Raw genomic sequence first — 19,245 nt, 5'->3', positions numbered from 1 at the left:
TTCATGGAACCATTGATTGAATGGCAACAATTGACTAAAGTTAATCTGAGCAAAAACCATTGACTAAAGTTAAAGTATGATTTAAGGGTAAACAGCCACGTACTTTGTGTAATTAAGTAAGATATTGTTCTACGCAAAACAATGCAAAATATATGAAAAGTGTCTTCTACCCTATGCCCAGAACCTTAAAACCCTATTTTCACCTGAGGGTTTTGCTTGTAATAGGCTAGGATAGGAACCCTTTTTAGTTTTGCATCCCACCATCAAGGAAGAAATTCAATTCTAAGTAGTTATGACTAGGTTTTATCTTTTTAGTTTTCACCAAATACATGTATCTATACAGCAACCATTCCTCGTGCTTCTGAACATGATCTCTGAAACCAAGATTCTTTGATATCGATTTGCTAGGACTTCCACTTTTGCTATTCTTAGAAAAGAATAATGCAACTGAGTTGTCAAAATAAATCTTTAAAGGTCTTTCCCAAGAGTTTATAACTCTGATACCAGAGATAAAATTCCTCAACTATACTGCTTCACAGTGGCCTTTTTCTTTTTTGAAAAGCATATGAATTGCATTGATAAATATATGAATATGTATAGTACAGACAAGGTAGATAAAAAAACCTTGCCTGTATTACATGAAAGTATGCCCTGTCACCCCAGAAAAACATCAGTATACAAAAAAGGCTAGCAGAACCACCCTTGCACATTAGCAGGGCACCAGATCAGAACCGAAACACACCCCTGTACAAACTGCTACATACAAGCCGACTCATTGTTATACATATTCAGCAAAAGTCAAAATAAATCACCATGCTCACAAGACAGGGGCGGATCCTCCTTTTGTAATGCCTACCAAAGTTTTTAAAAATTTTTCCATATTATATAAAATTTTTAAATATTTTTTAAATTGTTTTAATGGTTCCCTCAAAATAATTTGTTGTTTAATAATTAATACAAATAAAGAATAACAAAATGATCCCACATGCCTCACTCAACTTTAAAGTTTTTTTTTCCTTCAATTTATATTATTATTTTTATTTATATTTGTTTATTTTTTTTATTTCTATTCTATTTGCTCATATGTTCTAAGTTTTTATAGATTTTCTTTTTTAAATATTTACGAATCATCTACCATATTCTTTTTTTCTTTGGTTATGCTATATGTGAGTTTCATCTTTTACTTATCATGTTTTTTTTTTTTTTTCTGTTATGTAGATTTTATTTTTTATAATTTTAATCTTTAAAAATTAATAAATTATTATGTAATTCTTAAATATAAATTGTAATGTTACACTGTTACTTAAAATTCAATCAATGTATCATTTTTTATTAATTTTGATTCTGTAAAAAGAAATTATCTTGAGTATATCTTTTTAATATGTTTTATGTTTTGCTTTTTTTTACTCAATCAAATGAAAATTTTTTATTAAGTATCATGAAATTGATACAAAATGTTGGCAGAGCCAAGTAACACAGAACAACGAGACCCATCAAAGGTCTATTGTCCAAACAAATGCCTAAATAAACATAACAAATAGCCTGAGAGCCACATAGCAAAGGACCAAAGCTTTAAGGAGAAACACCTATCCAACAAAGGATAAACCATCTAAATAGAACGAAGGACCATCACAAAACAAGCATAAATCGGAGAGCTCAACATCTTCGAACAAACAAATTAGCAGCAATTGAAACAAAACTCATCAAGCCCAAGACATACCAAAATCAATAACAGACTAAAGCATTCTGCCCAAAACATCCTTGCCAATTAAGCAAACCAATAGAACCCTCATCTCAACCCATAACTCATACATGATTGCTGAAAACACAACGCCATAACACAACCAGAAAAAGCCTTTCACCCAACCTACTCAACTGGATCAAGTTTGGCACCATGCATGACTTCTTTGGCTGAGATAATTGTATGCAATAAAAATTTCTGGCAGCTGATAAGACCAAAGAAAATACCAACAACAAGCCCTGCGAAATTCCGAAGAACTCCTCCACAACTTGCCGTTCTTGCAAGAAAAGCATATCAACCTTATTGGGTCTGAATATTGACAAACTTTTTGAGTTTTTAATGAACAACTTGCACCACACAAGATGCAAATCGTCCAAATGATTCTCTTACATTTGAGCCACTAAGCCTCAGTTCTTCAACTCATGAATAAGAGCAATGTAAATCAAAACGTCCAAAACTCAATCTTAAAGAAATAGATGTTTTTAGTACATAATCAATAATTGATGAATTTGAATCCAGGAAACATAGTCGAGCACAACTTTATGAAAAAACTATTGTAAGTTTATTTTTTCTTGATTTACATGTTATATAAAATTATTTTCTATTATCAATCTTTTAATTATTAGTTAAGTTTAACATGTTAGCTATTTTTAAACCTTATTTCTCTGTCTTTGACCCCCCAATAAGAGTTGGCTAGCTCCACCCTTGAGCACACATATAATAAACAGCAAAACAACCCATCTCAATAAGCACACATATATCAGGCTTAAGCCGCAAAACTCAACATGAATACCCAGCATTTCATTCATTATTAACCGGTGCATATTCAGTTGCAACAGAGTTGAAGTTTAACAAGTTCACCTTAGGCTGAATCCACAAAAAGGTTTTGTGCCATTTGTACCCCATCTTTAGCCAACATGTCAACTACTTCAATGGCAAACCTAGGTATATGTTTGATCTGCCAACATTGGACCTTAGCAAGAAGCTTTGATAATTGGATAATGTGGGATCTCATTCTCCAAGGTACATTGGTCGGATTGAGGGTCTATTGCACCACATTGTGGGAATCACATTCCAACAATAAAATATGATTAGATCTCCACCTTGAAGTGGCATAAATCAAAACAACCTCTTTGAGTGCCAACAGCTCTACCATATTAAAGTCAGAGTGGCTAATAGACTTGGAGAAAAAAGTAAGAGTAACCCTATTCTCATATTTTAAAATGCCATTAATACCAAATTCCCTAAGGTTACTAGTAAAAGCTCCATTCGTATTGAATTTGAGAGCCCCAGATTCTAGTTTTTCCCATGTCACCCTATCCTTGATCCTTTTACCACGTTTGGTATTAATTCCTTCACTCGAAAATCTAGCAAGATCTCCAATAGAAAGGTTGAGATCTGGTCATTTAGCATTCATCCACCAAGCCACTTTAACTTTAGTGAGTTTAAAAACATGGTAGCCAGCCTAGTCTTTCCATTTGAAAACGGCCTCATTCCTAGCCATCCAAATAGCTTAAATGACAACATAACATGCCATTTTCCATATTAAATCATTACAATAAAGACTTGGCAAGCTCAAACCAAGAAAGAAAACAAGAAATGGTATCTTGGTGAGTGACTCAATCCACATTCCACATAGCTCCCCACTGTTGCCAAAGGGCTTACATTTTTCGTTTCTTAAGCCCCACTGCCTTAAGACCCCACGATCGATCCACCTCTTTTTCATTTGTCCAAACATGAAATCTTGACCCCGCCACTATCTCGAAGTAGACATTTTAGTGTTCATGCATTTACCAAATTCAAAATCCGAATATCCAACAAATTTTAGCTAGTCAGAGTGTTTGTAAGTAAGCATGTAGTTCCTAGTTCCCTATGGATATTTCATGACCTTCTTGACAGTTTTATAATGTACCATTCTAAGGTTACTTTAATATCTACCAAACATTCTTACTGCAAATTCAATATCTGGTCTAGTGCATACTTATGCATACAATAAGCTTCCCACTAGATATGCATAAGGTACACTTTTCAACTATTCTTTCACAAAATCATTTTACGGGCATTGCTTGAAATTTTCTCCTTTCACAATAAGTGCAACTATAAGAGAACTTTTCAAGGTAGGCTTTTTGAAATAAACCTAATTTCTTCAAGGATCTATCTTTGCATATCTCTATGCCAATGTTATAAGAGGCTTCACCTAAATCCTTAATTTGAAAGTTTTAAGAAAGACAATCTCACACAGCAACCCCAAGTCATTGCTTATGAGTAAATTGCAATCAACATAAAGGATTGAGAAAATGACTTTACGCCTACTAACTTTGAGGTATCACGTTGATCAACAAAATTTTCTATGAATCTAAATGAAATAACAACATTGTGAAATTTTGTATACTATTGGTAGGATGCTTGTTTCAATCTATATGTTGACTTTTTTAATTTCCAAACTATATGACTCTTTTTATAGAAACCTTTAGCTTGACTCATGTATAATCTTCTTCAAAATCCCCATTCAAGCATGTTGTTTTCATGTAAGCTACCAAAGCCATAAAAAAACTAAATGAATCTTTCTTCGACACTAGAGTGTCAAAAACATTTCTTGGTAATTAATGCATTTCTTAAGAAACACCAAATGTAATTTATATTTTATTTACCAAATGAAATTAATGTAATTTATTGTAGAAAGTACAAATATATATCATAAAGTCAATTGGTCCATAGTTTGCAAACCAAAAAGATTAGGTGGGTTAGGGATCTCTAACCTTTCTCACAAGAATCTTACCCTTCTTGCCAAATGGTGGTGGCAAATATGGGATAGATAAGGAAGGTCTATGGAGACATTTGATTGTTGGTAAATACGAGACTGGTGATACTCTATGGATTCCCTTTGTATCAAACACGTCCAGAATGTCATCGGTTTGGAAAAGCATTGTCTAGCTTCCATCCAATGAGGAAGTTCAAAATCTGATTGGAATACACACTTGCCATTGGATTATAGGAGATGGTGCCACTATCTTTCTATGGCTTGAGAACTTGCCTCTCTCCTCCAAGTATCCTCTTTTTTTCTCGTTGGCAGTGTACAAAGACATGCAAGTCACCAATGCCAAGCCTAATGGGACATGGTTTTTTAGTTTCAGATAGGCTCTTTATTCTTGGGAAAAGTCAAACTATGAGGAACTTTTGTGTAAACTATCTTCAGTTGTTCTTGTGTAGGGAAATAAGGATAAATTAGTATGGATGCATGACCCCTAGGGGAATTTCTCTGTGAAAACTTTTTGTTCTAGGTTAAATGCCGGTGATGATAATCATACAGTATGGTATCAATCTATATGGAAACTATTTATCCCACCAAAAGTTCTGTGCTTCCTTTGGCTTGTAGTCCTCAATGTAATCCCTACGAAGGCTTTTCTCTTCTCTCGTGGTGTGCAATTTAATTCCAATCAGTTGCGTTGCATTTGCTGCTATCTTGTTGAGGAGAGTTGTTCACACATATTACTCACATGCAACTTTAGTTAGCTCATCTGGGGCCTTGTTCTCTAATGTTGGGGTGTTGCCTGGTGTGCTTTTCCCACCACTTTTGACTTTATCTAAGAATGGTCTCTTTGCCCGTTTGGTGGCAATGCTTCTAAAAGATGGATGATCATCTGTGGCGCTACTTTATGGTCATTATGGCTAGCACGTAATGAATCCATTTTCAATTCCAAGTTTTGGGATGGTCTCCAAATCCTCTTTCTTATTAAGCTGCGCTCTATGTTTTGGATTTAAGCATGTGAAGGTAATGATGCGATCGATGATATTGGTTGGTGGTTTGATTCGCGAAACTACCTTTGTCAAAGAACCCAATTCCACCTTCAGTTTGGCATGTCATGGTTGTAGACACCTAAAAAATAAATAAAAAATATAAATTAAAATAAAATAAAATAAAATATAAAAAAATAAATAAAGAAAATAATAAAAAATTAAAAAAAGAAAAAAGAAGAAGAGAGGTATGGCTGGGCGTAGCCCAGCCATCCCTTCCCCAACCACCATGCGTGATGGGGCTCTGGCCACCAACTTCTTGGTGCCAGAACCCTATTGCCAGGTTGTCCAAATTTTTAGACAACCCAACTGTTAAAAAGAAACATGCAAAACCAAAAAAGGGGAGAACCACATATCAAAAAAATCTACCAGCAACAAGCTACAGTAGCCACAATAGAAAAAGATCCATCCACCAAAAAAACTGAAACACTCAAACAACAAAAACACAACGATTAACCCAAAAAAAGCCACAATCAAACACAAAAAAAAATAGAGCAAAAAGAAAAAAAGAAGAAGAGGGAGAGAGAAGAGAAGAAGAGTGCGACGTCGGCAAGGAGAAAGAAGAGAAAGAGAAGGAGGAAGAAAGAAAGAGGAAAAAGAAAGGAGAGGCCAGCGGGGGAAAGAAATGAGAAGAAAGAGAAAAAAATAAGAAAGAGAAAAGAAAAAGAAAGAGAGAAGAAGGGGGGAGCGGCTAGGAGAGAAAGAAAAAAAGAAAGTGAAAGAAAGAAGAAAGAGAAAGGAAAGGGAAGAAAGAAAGAAAAAAGAAAAAAGAAAAAGGAGAAAGGAGGTGGGGGGCTCCTCACGGTATTTTTTGGAGAAATTTTTGTATGTTGTTGTACCTTTGGTGGCTTACCTTGGCCCACGTAGTTTTGTCCTTTTTGAGCTAATCTAAACCTACACAAGGTAAGATCTAACTTGCATGCCTTTTTACTTTAATTTTTTTTATTTTTATTCATTGTGGTGGCTCAATTATTTATGTTAAAGACATATTATTAGGAGTATAAGGATAATTTAATTAAGACAAAAAATATATTATGTAGAGATTATGTGATATTTCAAAGTAGAAAAATAACAACAAAATATAAAGAGGTAAATGAAAATATGCGTAAATATTTGATAAAAAATGGATATAAACAAATATCCGAAAAAAAATAAAAAAATACTAAAAAGATGATAATGGTTGTAATAGTAAATATATATATAATTGGGATCAATATTCATATTTAGATACTTGTAAATATAATATATATATATATATATATAAACAAAAAATAAAAATAAAAAACAACGACATGATACAAATATAAAAAATTATAAGAAAAATGAGATGATTGTTTGAGAAATTCCATCTACGAAAGGCAAAGAGTTGTCTCTTTTAAGTGGATTTTTTTTTTGGTGCGAAGTTTGAGACGGATTTTCACCGAAGCGTCGGGATAAATCCAAACTCTAAACTCCAATACCCATTAAGTCAAATAGTCATTGTTAAAAATAAATAAATTTACATAATGTTGCATCCAAACTTAAATTAGTTAATTAGCTTAAATAAATATTACTAAATAAAGTTAATTTATTCGTTTGAAAAAATTAATTAATTGTTTATTTGATAAGTTATATAATCAAGTTAAACGTTAATCAACAATGTTAATTAAAAGATATGGATCTAAATAAAAAATAAAAAAAATAAAATTTAATAATAATAATAAAATAAATAAATAATTCATGAAAAAAAATGACAAAATAAATATATAAATAAGGTGATAAATTATTAAACACATAATTGGATGAATTATGAACCGCTTAAGTCAATAAACGCGTGCATGTAGACATCATCACTTTATCCTGTCATAGTATGCCACATTTATCTTGCAAATGGTGCGAGAGTTCCGATAATGGGATTTCTCCGAAGAGCTTGTAAAGAACAGTTCTTCCGGGGATATCTCTAGGTGAGAAAAATTTCGAGATTTCACCAAAGTGTTGGGATGGTCTTCGAATGATTTTCCAATAAAAGATTACCGACCCCATTATTTAAAATAAACAAGTCATGACATCATTTTACGCTTGCATCATGTGCATACGTAAAACCAAATAAAAACTCTCAGTCAGTCAATTTAATAAAAATTTAATTAATAAGTAGGGATTAAATTAAAAGTAGGCTATATTAAGATAACTTAAGATTAAATGGTACCGTTCGTGGAACGGGCGCCACGGAGGTGCTAACCCTTCTCCGTACGTAACCGCACTCCCGAACCCATCTCTAAAAATGTGGACCAGTTCTCATTCTTTCGACGAACCTAAAATTAATTTAGGACTTCGTCGATTAGAATCAGATTAATAGGTGACCAATCACATCTTAGATAAAAAAGATTGGTGGTGACTCCTAAACCATCTTAATTTTCGCCCGTGTCTGGCGGACGGGTTCCCAGACCCGCACGTTTCGACAATGGTTACCCCTTCCCATTAGTGAGTTTAAATTCAATGTTGATGGCTCACCCAAAGGTAAACCGGGACATGCTAGTTGCAATAGTGTGTTACGCAACTCTGATGGTTTTTTAGTAGGCTTGTTATTCATTCCATTTGGCTTGCGTGACTCCAATTATGCAGAATTAATGGGCATCCTGCATGCTCCACGCCTTTTTTCTGCCTCCACCTATGTCTCCTCTTCCTTAATTGCCAAATCGGATTCATGGGTTGTTCTCTCCTAGATTAACTGTGTGGATTGAATACCTTGGGAAAAATGGCACATGTTCAACGAGATCGATTCATTGCTGCTTTCGATTGGTAATGTGTCTTTCACTCACGTCTTTAGAGAAGGTAACTCATTCGTAGACTCTTCGGACAGGTATGGTGTTCATTTTCTACTCCCTTCTCTACTTGGTGGTGAGCCCATGATGTGCTGAATGATTCTAATGTTGCTGTTTTGTTTTATGTTCCATTGTCATTCTTGCTCTTGAGCTCTCTTTATCTGTTGATGTTTTCCTCGCTTGTTCAGTCTATTTTTGTCTTTTTTCATGTAGGCTACTTTAGGTTCACTTTGTTTGCTAGTGTTTTAGTTTTTTTAGCACAACAGTTGTTAATTGTTGCTTGCAGATGTTTGTACTAGCTGGCCTCTAGGCTAACATTCACTATAGTCTTAGTGATTTTAAGAAATTTTATCTTGGCTAAGCAAAAAATATATATATCATAAATCACTTTAAAAACACAAAAATATACAGCAAAATATTATTAAAAATATACATAAATGGATGTCTCCAAAGATATGAAATATTACCTTGCTTCAAATTCAAATTTTAAAATAAAAGAATAGAGATTATGAGATTAAAAACTACTACTTCTTTTTATATAATTCAAGACATGAAGAATCTTATTTATACATGAATATAATTAATTTGAAGAACGGATAGCAATGTCCTCATTTTCAGTACACAAATGACACATTATAACAAGGCTTTATTTATACTTAGTAAGAATCTAGGGTAGCGTTTGATATAAGGGCAGTGGAAGCACATTCCCTGCAATGTGTCCAATTTTTTAGTGTGAGTGTCCTCACTATCAATAAAGCACTAATCATATCATCAATTTTCCTCATCATCGTAAAAGAGATGGGATACTTTGTTCATGTCGAAAGAAATTTTGCGGATCAACCATACTCTTCACATGAATCAATCTGTTGAAGTTATTCTTGAAATATTTCAGACCCCAACTACTTGCTTGTCTATAGCTCGTGTAATTGCCTTTGTTGTTGCTTCCAAGGTCAAGATCCCTGTAGTTCATGTAAGCTGCTCTGGGAGATTTTGAAACGTAGGGTTCCATGTACTTGTAAAGCCTTCTCATAAAACTTATATGCTTCTGAGATGTTGAAGCATCTTCTTCTCCCCATCCCACTTCATAATGAATATTAAATAAATTCCCTGCCCTGTGAGGGAAAGGAGTCTCAGACTCTGTAATCTCATCCATTATGCCACCGTAAGGACTAAAGATGAGCTGAAACCACCCATGCTCCACTTCGTAAAACCATTGCCATAGACCTTCTAATGCAATTTCAGGAATAGGTTCCTTAACATAGTCCGATTTTCCTTTGAAGAAGAATGCTGTACGTGTCCTGTTAAGCAAAATATCAAAGGATTCATTATGTGGGATTCCTGCAAAGTAGAGGGTGCTTTGGATCCAGCTCATTTCAATGCAGTCTTCTTTAACTAATCCAAACTCTGGAAAACTTTCTTGCATCAATGCGATTAGTTGATCAATTCTACCAAGAAACAAGGAAGTAAAAGAAGCTTGAATTATTCTTTTTCCTTCTTGGCTTGAAGGCACGGCTTTTAAAAGGAGTCTGAGGTACAAATCTTCATGAATCTTTTCTGCAACAGATTGCCACTTATGAACAAGCTTTGTTGCATTCTCTTCCAATGTCTTTTTCACTGTAAATACAGTCACAATTGATGGAACAGAAACTAACTTCACTTTCCAAGCAACAATGACTCCAAAACTGGCTCCACCACCTCCTCGAATGGCCCAAAACAGATCTTCCCCCATAGAGTTTCTATCAAGAATTCTTCCATCGACATTAACTAAGTGTGCATCAATTATTTGATCAGCAGCAAGGCCAAACTTGCGCGTTAACATGCCGTAACCTCCTCCGCTGAAATGACCCCCAATGCCCACAGTGGGGCAAACACCAGCTGGGAAGGCAAGAGTTGTGCTTTTCTCTGCAATTCTGTAATACAGTTCACCTATAGTTGCACCAGCTTGAATCCATGCAGTGTTATTTTCTTTGTCAACATCGATTGATCGTAAGTTAATCAAATCAAGGATGACAAACGGAACTGGAGAAACGTAAGAAAGACCCTCGTAGTCATGACCACCGCTACGAATTCTAATCTGCACGTCATGTTCCCTTGAGCAATTAATGGTTGCTTGGATGTGGGAAACATGGGAGGGCGTAACTATGACCGAAGGTTTCGGGGTAGTTGGTGTAGAAAACCTAGCATTCCGAGCGGAAAGCTCCAACACGGATGAATATGATGAACTGTTTTGAGTGTAAATGAGTCTGGCGTTAATGTCAGAATGTAGGGAAAGGCATTGCAGAAAGCTCTCACGAGTATGGACCAAAGTTGCCCACGAAAATGAGAATAGAACAATAAGAAAGAGAGGCATCGAGAAGCTAGGCGATTTCACTTAGGGTTACTCGATTTTGTGCTTGAGAGATTGCCAGGCTTCCCATCTCATGCTTCTTTTATAATTTGGATTTGAATGAAAGAAAATAAAGATAGGTGAATGGGAGCAATCAACAACACGGAAAGTCAACTTGGATTTGATGAAAATAATTATTTAGAGGTGAAAGAGAGCAATCCACCACGTGTAAAATTAATGTGGGTATGATGAAAAGATTTAACACGGGCTAAAACGTAGACAGGGATGTATCAACTTATTCAAGTTCGAAGGCAGCTTTAAATTAATAGTTTTGCCCCCACTGAGATTGACAAAACATCAAAACATGGAGTATATGAATCCTTTTTGGTTGAACAATCAACTTTAGATTTACATTATTGTATAAGAAAATATACCACAAATCACTTAAAGAAATACAAAAGTATACCACAAAAATGTTACTAAAATGTATATAAATGGACGTCTATTGAGAAACTCTAATGATTAAAACTTGAATTTATCTTGCAAATTTCGAATTTAAATTTTTGAAAAATAGAATAGAGATTACGAGATACTATTATTATTTTATATAATCGAAGACAGAAGTCGTCTTATTTGTAGATGTACAAGCTTCGAGGGTCTGAGAGAGTCAAGCAAGAATCGGAAGTCACCCTAGTTATGGGAATTGTTGGCAAATCACTGTCTGCAGTTTGGAGTGAGAGTATTTTGTCTAGTGATTTTAGGTACTCATGCTCGTACTGAAGGGTCAATGTCTACTGGGTTTCGGTGGATTGCTGCTTTTGATCTTTGTTGGAACGTTTGGGTTATGTGTGGGGCACTCAAATTGTTATATATTGCCAGGGGCTACAGAAGGAGTGGCCATGTATTTATGCAAAAAGCGGTCACTAAGGCTGAACATAAGTCTCCTGCATGCCAAGCTAGAGACGTATTTCAACACCATGTGTTTCCATATGGTTTTCCTTTGTTATTACTTCCAAGGTCAAAAATAAGTTCCTTAACATAGTCCCATTTTCCTTTAAAGGATTTTGCAGTATGTGTCCTGTACTAAGCAAAATATCTAAGGGTTCACTTTATGGGATTTCTGCAAAGTAGAGTAACTTTGGATCCAGCTCATTTCAATGCAGTCTTGTTTAAGTAATCCAAGCCCTGGAAAACTTTCTTGCATCAATGCGATTAGTTGATCAATTCTACCAAGAAACAGGGAAGTAATAGAAGCTTGTATGAAAGCTCCAGCATGGATGAATAGGAAGAGCTGTTTTGAGTGTAGGCGTGAATGTGAAAATGTAGGGAAAGGCATTGCATAAAGCTCTCGTGAGTATGGGCCAAAGTTGCCTATGAAGACAACAAAAAGAAATAGAGGCATTGAGAAGCTAGGCGACTTCATAGGGTCACTAGCTGGAGAGATTACCAGATCTCCCTTCCCACTCTTCTTTTAGCACCCAAGGTCAATGCTTGTGCTCTTGCGCCCTATTCCATTGACAAGTTACCTGTCAATTACCTCTTTGACCAACATTTCTGTGTACATTTCTACTTTTTCTCCAATACTTGCCATTTGGATATGTTGAAAAGAATTTGAGGTGAGGTGAAAAAGAGCAATTAACAATGCCTAGAGTTCAAGTGTGGGGATTTATTAAAATGTCTATATATAAAATTAGAAACTTTAATAAAATCATTTTTTGCCTCATAATTCAAATTAATACTTTTGCCTCCTCTAAAATCTATAAAAATCTAAAATCTAAAACATAAAAATCTTCTTCCATCAAAAAATAAACTTTAGATGTCATAAAAAAATCTTAACTATAATTTTATGCGAAATTGCTTACTATGTCTCATCTCTTTACAATTGTAGGTAAGAGTCCATATCATCTCCTACATAGATAACAATTAATGTTGTGCATGATAATAAACAAAGAAACCTTAACTAAGTTAAAAGTTAGATATCTTTAATTTAAAGCCACTGAATGGAATTAAATTTTTTTTATAAATTGGATAAATTTTATTAATAATAATAATGTTCCATGCAACTCACATAAAATACTTGATTGATCTTTATCTTAAAAATACTTATATATAAATACAAATGTTTCTAAAATATAATGTTTGAAATATAAACACTACAACACTTTTTACTTTTTAATGCACAATTTTTGTTACAATTATTTTAATGTAACTAAATTCTTCCTATAACATTTAATACATTTTTATTTAGCTGCACTATTTAAAATGTAATCACTTAAAGTAAATTAAAATAGAGTTATCTTAAAATAAATTAGAATAGATTTTGATAAGAGAAAGAGAAGCCCACAAAATGAAAACAACTATGGCCCATATAATTATTTTACAAGGACAACCTAAGTAAACAATCTGCCTTTTGTGAGTCTTAACAATTCTTTTTTCCTACTGTTCGACTCTTCCTCTCTCTTACTTCATTTCGCACCAAACTTTTTTCAGATTGTTTCACTCTCCATTTCTCATCATAGAATTTCACCAAATCCTTGTTTTTTCTTTTTCTTGAATCGAATCTCATCAGATAATTTCACTAAACATTCTTCGATTGTTCATTCAGCTAATGATAATGGATGATTTGTTCATTTTCCCATTTTCTTACTAAGAAGATTCTTGGTTGGCATGGATCTAAAGATTCTCGGTAAGTTATTACAGTGATTTTCTCAAGTCTTTTGACTTTATGTTAACTTTCTTCATTATTTTTTCAAATATATGTTAATTTTCTTCATTATTTCTTCACCAAATATATATGTTGAAAAGAGCTTTTATTGTGTTTCAGCTCATAGTTACATGTTTGTGTAATCCTTGATTCAGGTACTCTTTCTTTGTTCTCTCTTTTTTAAAAAAAAAAATTGATCATGATTTATGTAGTTCAAGTTTAGATTAGGGTTTGTTGTAATACTAATTAAGGACTTTGAGCATGATTTATTGATTTAAGCACCAGTTGTGAATAGAGGCCGAGAACCTTGCACCATTTTCTTTGTAAACATCTAGGTAGGTTTTCATGTTATGATATCAATAAGATTACAGTTGAGCATGATTTCATAAAATGAAAAGCTATTAAATTAAAAGTTGGAAGTATAAAGAATACCCTGCACTGATGCGAGCAACTTCTCTTGCAAGAAGAGAAAATAAGCTCTTTAGTTTATGGTGGAAAGACCTTTTATGTAGTTTGTAGATAATAGCTCCTCATGATCTAAATGTTTAAGTCCTGGTTAAATTTTCAAGTTCTTTAAAATGCCCCATACTTTGATATAGTGATAAATAAAGCTTATCGGATATAAATTGAGGTATAATAAGGTATTTTGGGAACCAAAGAGACAAGATAAAATTTTTAGAATAAAATAATATTTTATTAATAAAATAATATTAAAATATTAATATTTAACCGGATGTCGAAATCAGTCATGAAAAAAAAGATCATATGGTTAATCCAAGTGGGGGAGAAGATGTAAAGCCTGACTTTATAAAATAGTTGTCATGACATACATGTGATGGATAGCATGTTTGCCAGCTATAAGAGTTCCGAAGAATTTACAAAAGTCGGTATTGTACCTAGAGGTACAACAAAGTTGATTTAAGCCTCGAACTAGATCAAATAGAGATTTTAGGATGAAATTAAAAATTTAAAGTCCTAGAATGACTTAGAATGGTGATTCGGAGTTCGAAGATTAATTTGGAGTCAAACCGAAAATTTCACTATCCAATGGTAAAATGGTAATTTTACCACTTGAGGACAAAATGGGAATTTTTTTGAAAGATTTTGATCACATTTGACTTATTGGAGTATGATTTGAGGTTGAGAAATGAAAAATTGTAATCCCGGCATTTTTCTGAGCATAGGGGTAAAATGGTAATTTTGCTACCCCATGGGTAAAATTGTAATTTTCCACCACAAGGACACTTGTCTAGCACATGGTCTTCCCCTATCTTCGTTTTGACCTTTGACTAATCATGTGGTGGAGAATGGAAGCATAATTATTAAAGTATAAAAAGAAAAATGGACCAATAAGAAAATGACAAGTGTCAAGCTTAGGATATTTTATTATTTAACTTAAAAATCAGCATAAATCAGCCCATTATCTCTCCAAATATTCGGCCAAGCAAGGAAGAGAGGAAAAGAAAGGAAGAACAAACCCTAGGTGAAGAATTTCAAGAGAAAAAGTGTGGAAAATCAAGGAAAACAAGTGAAAAAGGTAGGATTTTTCAACTTAAGCTTGAAATCTATTTTCCTTGAGCATTTCTCCTTATTTTTCATGCTTAAATTACATGTTTTCATGATGAATTCATGGCTGGTCAAAATGGGTATGGAGAGAGAAAGATGTTAGATTGATTTGATTTTAAGTTATGTTAGTGTTTTTAGTTAGTTTAGCATATTTAGAAACAAAACAACAAGAAAAGAATCCATTTTCCCCATGAACCTTCAATGGCTGAACCCTATGTGAAGTGTAGAAGTAATGAATTGATTTTGTGATCAAGTGAATTGGTTGAAAAATTGATGAAATGATGATTTATGGTGAGAAAATGGAATGAGAAAATTTTTAGTGATAGTGCACCACAATGGCCGAAATTTTCAAGAAGAATTGTGAGGGTTGTTAGGCTGAATTTTAGATTATTGGAATTGTATTTAGTGAATTAAAATATTAGAAATGAAATGGAGCAATTTGGAGCCAAATCAGACACAATTATCATTTAATCGGGTAATTTGCCAAATTAGGTCAGCACCGCATTTAAGCGGTAGTCGGATAAGTTGCATATCATATTATGCATATACACCGAGCCTGAATTGATTTTATAATGGTCAAGCATTAATGTGGTGAATTATGTATTGTATATTGTGGGTAGGTGGTGAGCAAATTACAGTGGTAAAAGTCAGAGATTGTGCTTGAAGATTGAGATTAAGAGTACATCGACTCCTAATACTGTGAGTAACCTTACTATCGTCTTAATTATCTAAATTGGTTTTATCCGATTTTGTGAATTTTATAAAAAATGAGTTTAAATGGTAAATCTTTTTGTTTTACAAACAAAACGTGTTTAAATAAAATGATTTTATAAATTGTCTTGAAATTGAATGATGACTTTGAAAATAGAGTAACTGGAGACCACTTGAGGTGCTGTAAATTTATGATTTGAATCGAATGGCTTATGACAATATTTGCATGAATGGCTGAATTGATATTTGAGTTGAAATATATGAAATATGTATTTAGCCTTGAAAGACTGTGAATTACAATAATTGTCATATCATGTTATTGAATTTTATTGATTAGTGGGATAATTATTAGCTTACTGCAGTGGACGGGTTTTCGTGGACCAACTTATTAGAGGGGCACGGTAAACCCTGTTGTATCTTACCTCAGTATGAAAGGCGCGGGTGGATAACTCCTGAGGCTAAAACTTTTAGAGCTTACTTCATGCCAAACCACCACGTGAAGGGGAATTCAACCAACGCTAAGGAACGACTATGTTTACAAAATAAAAACATGATTTATGCGTACATAACTTTTTAATAGCCTTGGCGGACTCGGTTTGGGATAGCCCTCAGTCAAGGTATCCTTGATAACTGAGTATGAGAATAATTTTTGACATGAGCCAAGTTTTTAAGATACTTATAAGCCATATTGATTATTTAAATGAAATGAATATTTATGTTGTGAAATACATATTTAGATGGAATATTTTAATTGTCTCCATTTACTCGCCTTTAGATAGTTTAGATGGTGTCTATTTACTCACTGGGATTTTATAAGCTCACCACCCTCATTTCCTCACATTTTAGGCCGGGAAAATTTCATAGTTAGCTAACTTTGACAAGTACCTTCATTTGGACTTGAATCGGCAAAAGCTGTAGGTTTTTAGCTTTCGATGCATTTTGGTTAGATGTGGGCCCATGTGTCATTGTAAAAGTAATTTTATGCTTTGGTTATTTGCTTTATAGTATATATGAATATAATTCACTTTTACGCTATAAGAATTATTTACCGATAGCTTTATAAAAATTATTTTACAAGAAAATAGTTTATTTTATTGAATATTTTTATTTTACTCAAATGGTCAAATTCTCACTTCAAATGTACGTTTTAGATACTTAATTTGTTTTTAAATCACTAAATATATATATTTTCTGCTTACCTACTACATTTTTAGTAAGTTTTGAGATTTTCAACGAAAAATGACGAAAATGCCCCTGTGAGCTAAAAAATAATATGTTATGTTCTAATTTGAAAATGACTCGTAATCATTCGAATTACGATATTTGATAATTATTGCTCACCGGGGAAGTACGAAAGCTGATATGAGAGTCTTGCGAGGTTTCAATCGGTATTCGACGTGAAGAATATCTGTCGAGGCTTCGTGGCGGTTGTCACGGGTTCGATGGGGAGTTCCGGGTCGTGACATTCTTAGATTTTGCTTTCAAGGGAAAGATGGTGTTCATTTACTTTATATTGATCCAAAGTACCAGAAATGCATTAAATGGCCTGACTTTGAATTTCCAATAAAACAACTTTAATCAATTCAAAGCAAATTTCAGTTTCTTTGCCTTCAATCGAATGTATCTACCGGGTGCAAGCTCTTAATTGCATTGGGCTGCTATTCAAATTCCTATGTCTTTTCTTCATTTCTTTTTTCTTTCTTCTATTAATCTATTTCTTAATTTATATTTGTTTGGCATAGTATTTCAATAATGAAAACTTTAGAGTGGTATTGACAAGTTGCATTATTATATTAACCATTAATTTTGTTAGAGTGCTTTATGACATCTAAGTATATGAGTAACAGAACAAGGATAAAATAGTTTGCTAAGACTCAACAGCATTGGAGATTAATGCTTTAAAAGGTATTGACAACAATAGTGCTGTTAATTTATCTCTCTTTATCCTTTCATTATCTTTTCATTTTGATCATGATATAGTTCAAGTTTAGATTAGTGCTTTTAAAATATTATACTTTTAATTTATTTGTTAATTTGGTATGAACGTGTCAAGGAAAGGTCTTCACACCTCAATGATACCCTTTAGTTCACATCCAGTACAAAATCTTCTAAGGTGATCTTAATTTACATTTACTCTGTGTTAATTAATCAAGATTCCATGTGTTCCACTTTCTCTTTGTTTAAAATGCTGCTCCAGGATGAAGATGTAAGTATTAAAATATAAGTAAATAAGAATTAAGATATTATTGTATTTTTTAGTAAGAAGATCCAGTATTTATTTTATCAACCTTATAATACTTTTCTTAGCTAGTAAAAGCGAGAGAAGAAAGGAAAACAGAAATGAAATAAAACTTGGAATGTGAGGAAAATGAAATAGAATTCTAAAGCAGATATCCCCATTTAAGAATAAAGTGACATACGTTTGTGATATTTTGCTACCTTATATACTTGAAGTATAATGTATTGGCCTATATGGTAATTCCATTACATATAAATCATGTTTAATGTTATAGAAGCAATTTTACGAATTTACTTTCATATTCAGAACTTAGAACCTGTAATTCATGGTTAAGGGAGGAAATTAGATTCCTTAGATGAGACATATTTAAGAGTCTATGAAAAGCTGTCTATATGCTTGTGAAACTAAGCCTATAGAAGGTATGTCCTTTTAAATTATGAAAATTTCCTATGTTCTGTTAGTATATTACCATTTTTTTCTTTGGTGCTTTGTCATTATGTTTTCACATCAATTCTATTAATTTACGTAATTTTGTTTTTCTATGAGTGTGTGGTGTGGGTATCACATACATCTTACATTCAAATCTTACAAATCAAGAGAAAATTTGTAAAAAATCATCCTAAAGTAACTTTGAGGTTAAGTTCGATTTTTTGAAATACTATTAATCCATGTTGTCAAGAATGTGCTTTCCAATCTTCAATGTTATTTCTTTTTTTACTCAACCAATCAAAGATTTCATTGATAGTGAATATAATTACAAAAGGTAGTAACTGCTACTCAAAGAGAGCAGTGACGTCGCCTGTTAAACAAACTAAAACAATATGACTCTTGTCAAAAAAGTCCCCACATCATGAAACAGAAAATAAGTAGAGAAAACTGAGATAGAAAAAATGATCAAAGATGAAAGGATGCCCCTATCCTCTGTATTGTGACAGCATCAAAACAAAAACAAACACACCATAAACTAAAAGGAGCAAATTATGTGAAGAAAAAGTATCTAAAAGCAGGCTGCAATAGTTATCACCACCAAGCAGAAAAAGTAGAATTGTTGTCAACCCCATACTTGGCTAAGGAATCAGCAAAGGCATTACCTTCCCTTAGAATGTGTGAGAGAGTGACATGACCAAGTGAGTGAAGGAAAGCATCAATTTCGTTAAAGACTCGCAAGAATTCCAAGGTTGATGCAATTCATTATTAATCCATGAGGTAGCAACCTTTGACTCAAATTTGATGATCAAGTTAGACCCATTATAAAGAGATGAGGCAAAGAGGTGCAAAGCATACAGGATGGCCATAGGCTCCGCAATGTTAGACTCTTGGCAACCAAGGGGGCCAAAGAAAACCACAACAACAAATCCGTCC

The 19,245-nt window shown here is 33.4% G+C and overlaps 1 protein-coding gene across 1 annotated transcript; it reads right to left on the bottom strand.

Moving 5' to 3' along the window:
* Positions 1-8,888: 8,888 nt before the first annotated feature.
* Positions 8,889-10,722, bottom strand: LOC108662384 (tetrahydroberberine oxidase-like). The gene has a single exon (XM_018122685.2). It carries the CDS (start codon positions 10,685-10,687, stop codon positions 9,122-9,124), a length of 1,566 nt encoding a protein of 521 aa, XP_017978174.1. The 5' UTR covers positions 10,688-10,722; the 3' UTR covers positions 8,889-9,121.
* Between the last annotated feature and the right edge of the window lie 8,523 nt (positions 10,723-19,245).

Source organism: Theobroma cacao, chromosome 6 (genome assembly GCF_053813885.1).
Source record: "Theobroma cacao isolate CCN51 chromosome 6, ASM5381388v1, whole genome shotgun sequence".
NCBI lineage: Eukaryota > Viridiplantae > Streptophyta > Magnoliopsida > Malvales > Malvaceae > Theobroma > Theobroma cacao.
The sequence above is the reverse complement of the archived record's forward strand: the minus strand, read 5'-3'. Positions and strand labels throughout refer to the sequence as shown.

Bases quoted from the DNA above. Each gene is read 5' to 3' on its own strand.
- LOC108662384 (XM_018122685.2), bottom strand. From the start codon at position 10,687: ATGCCTCTCTTTCTTATTGTTCTATTCTCATTTTCGTGGGCAACTTTG.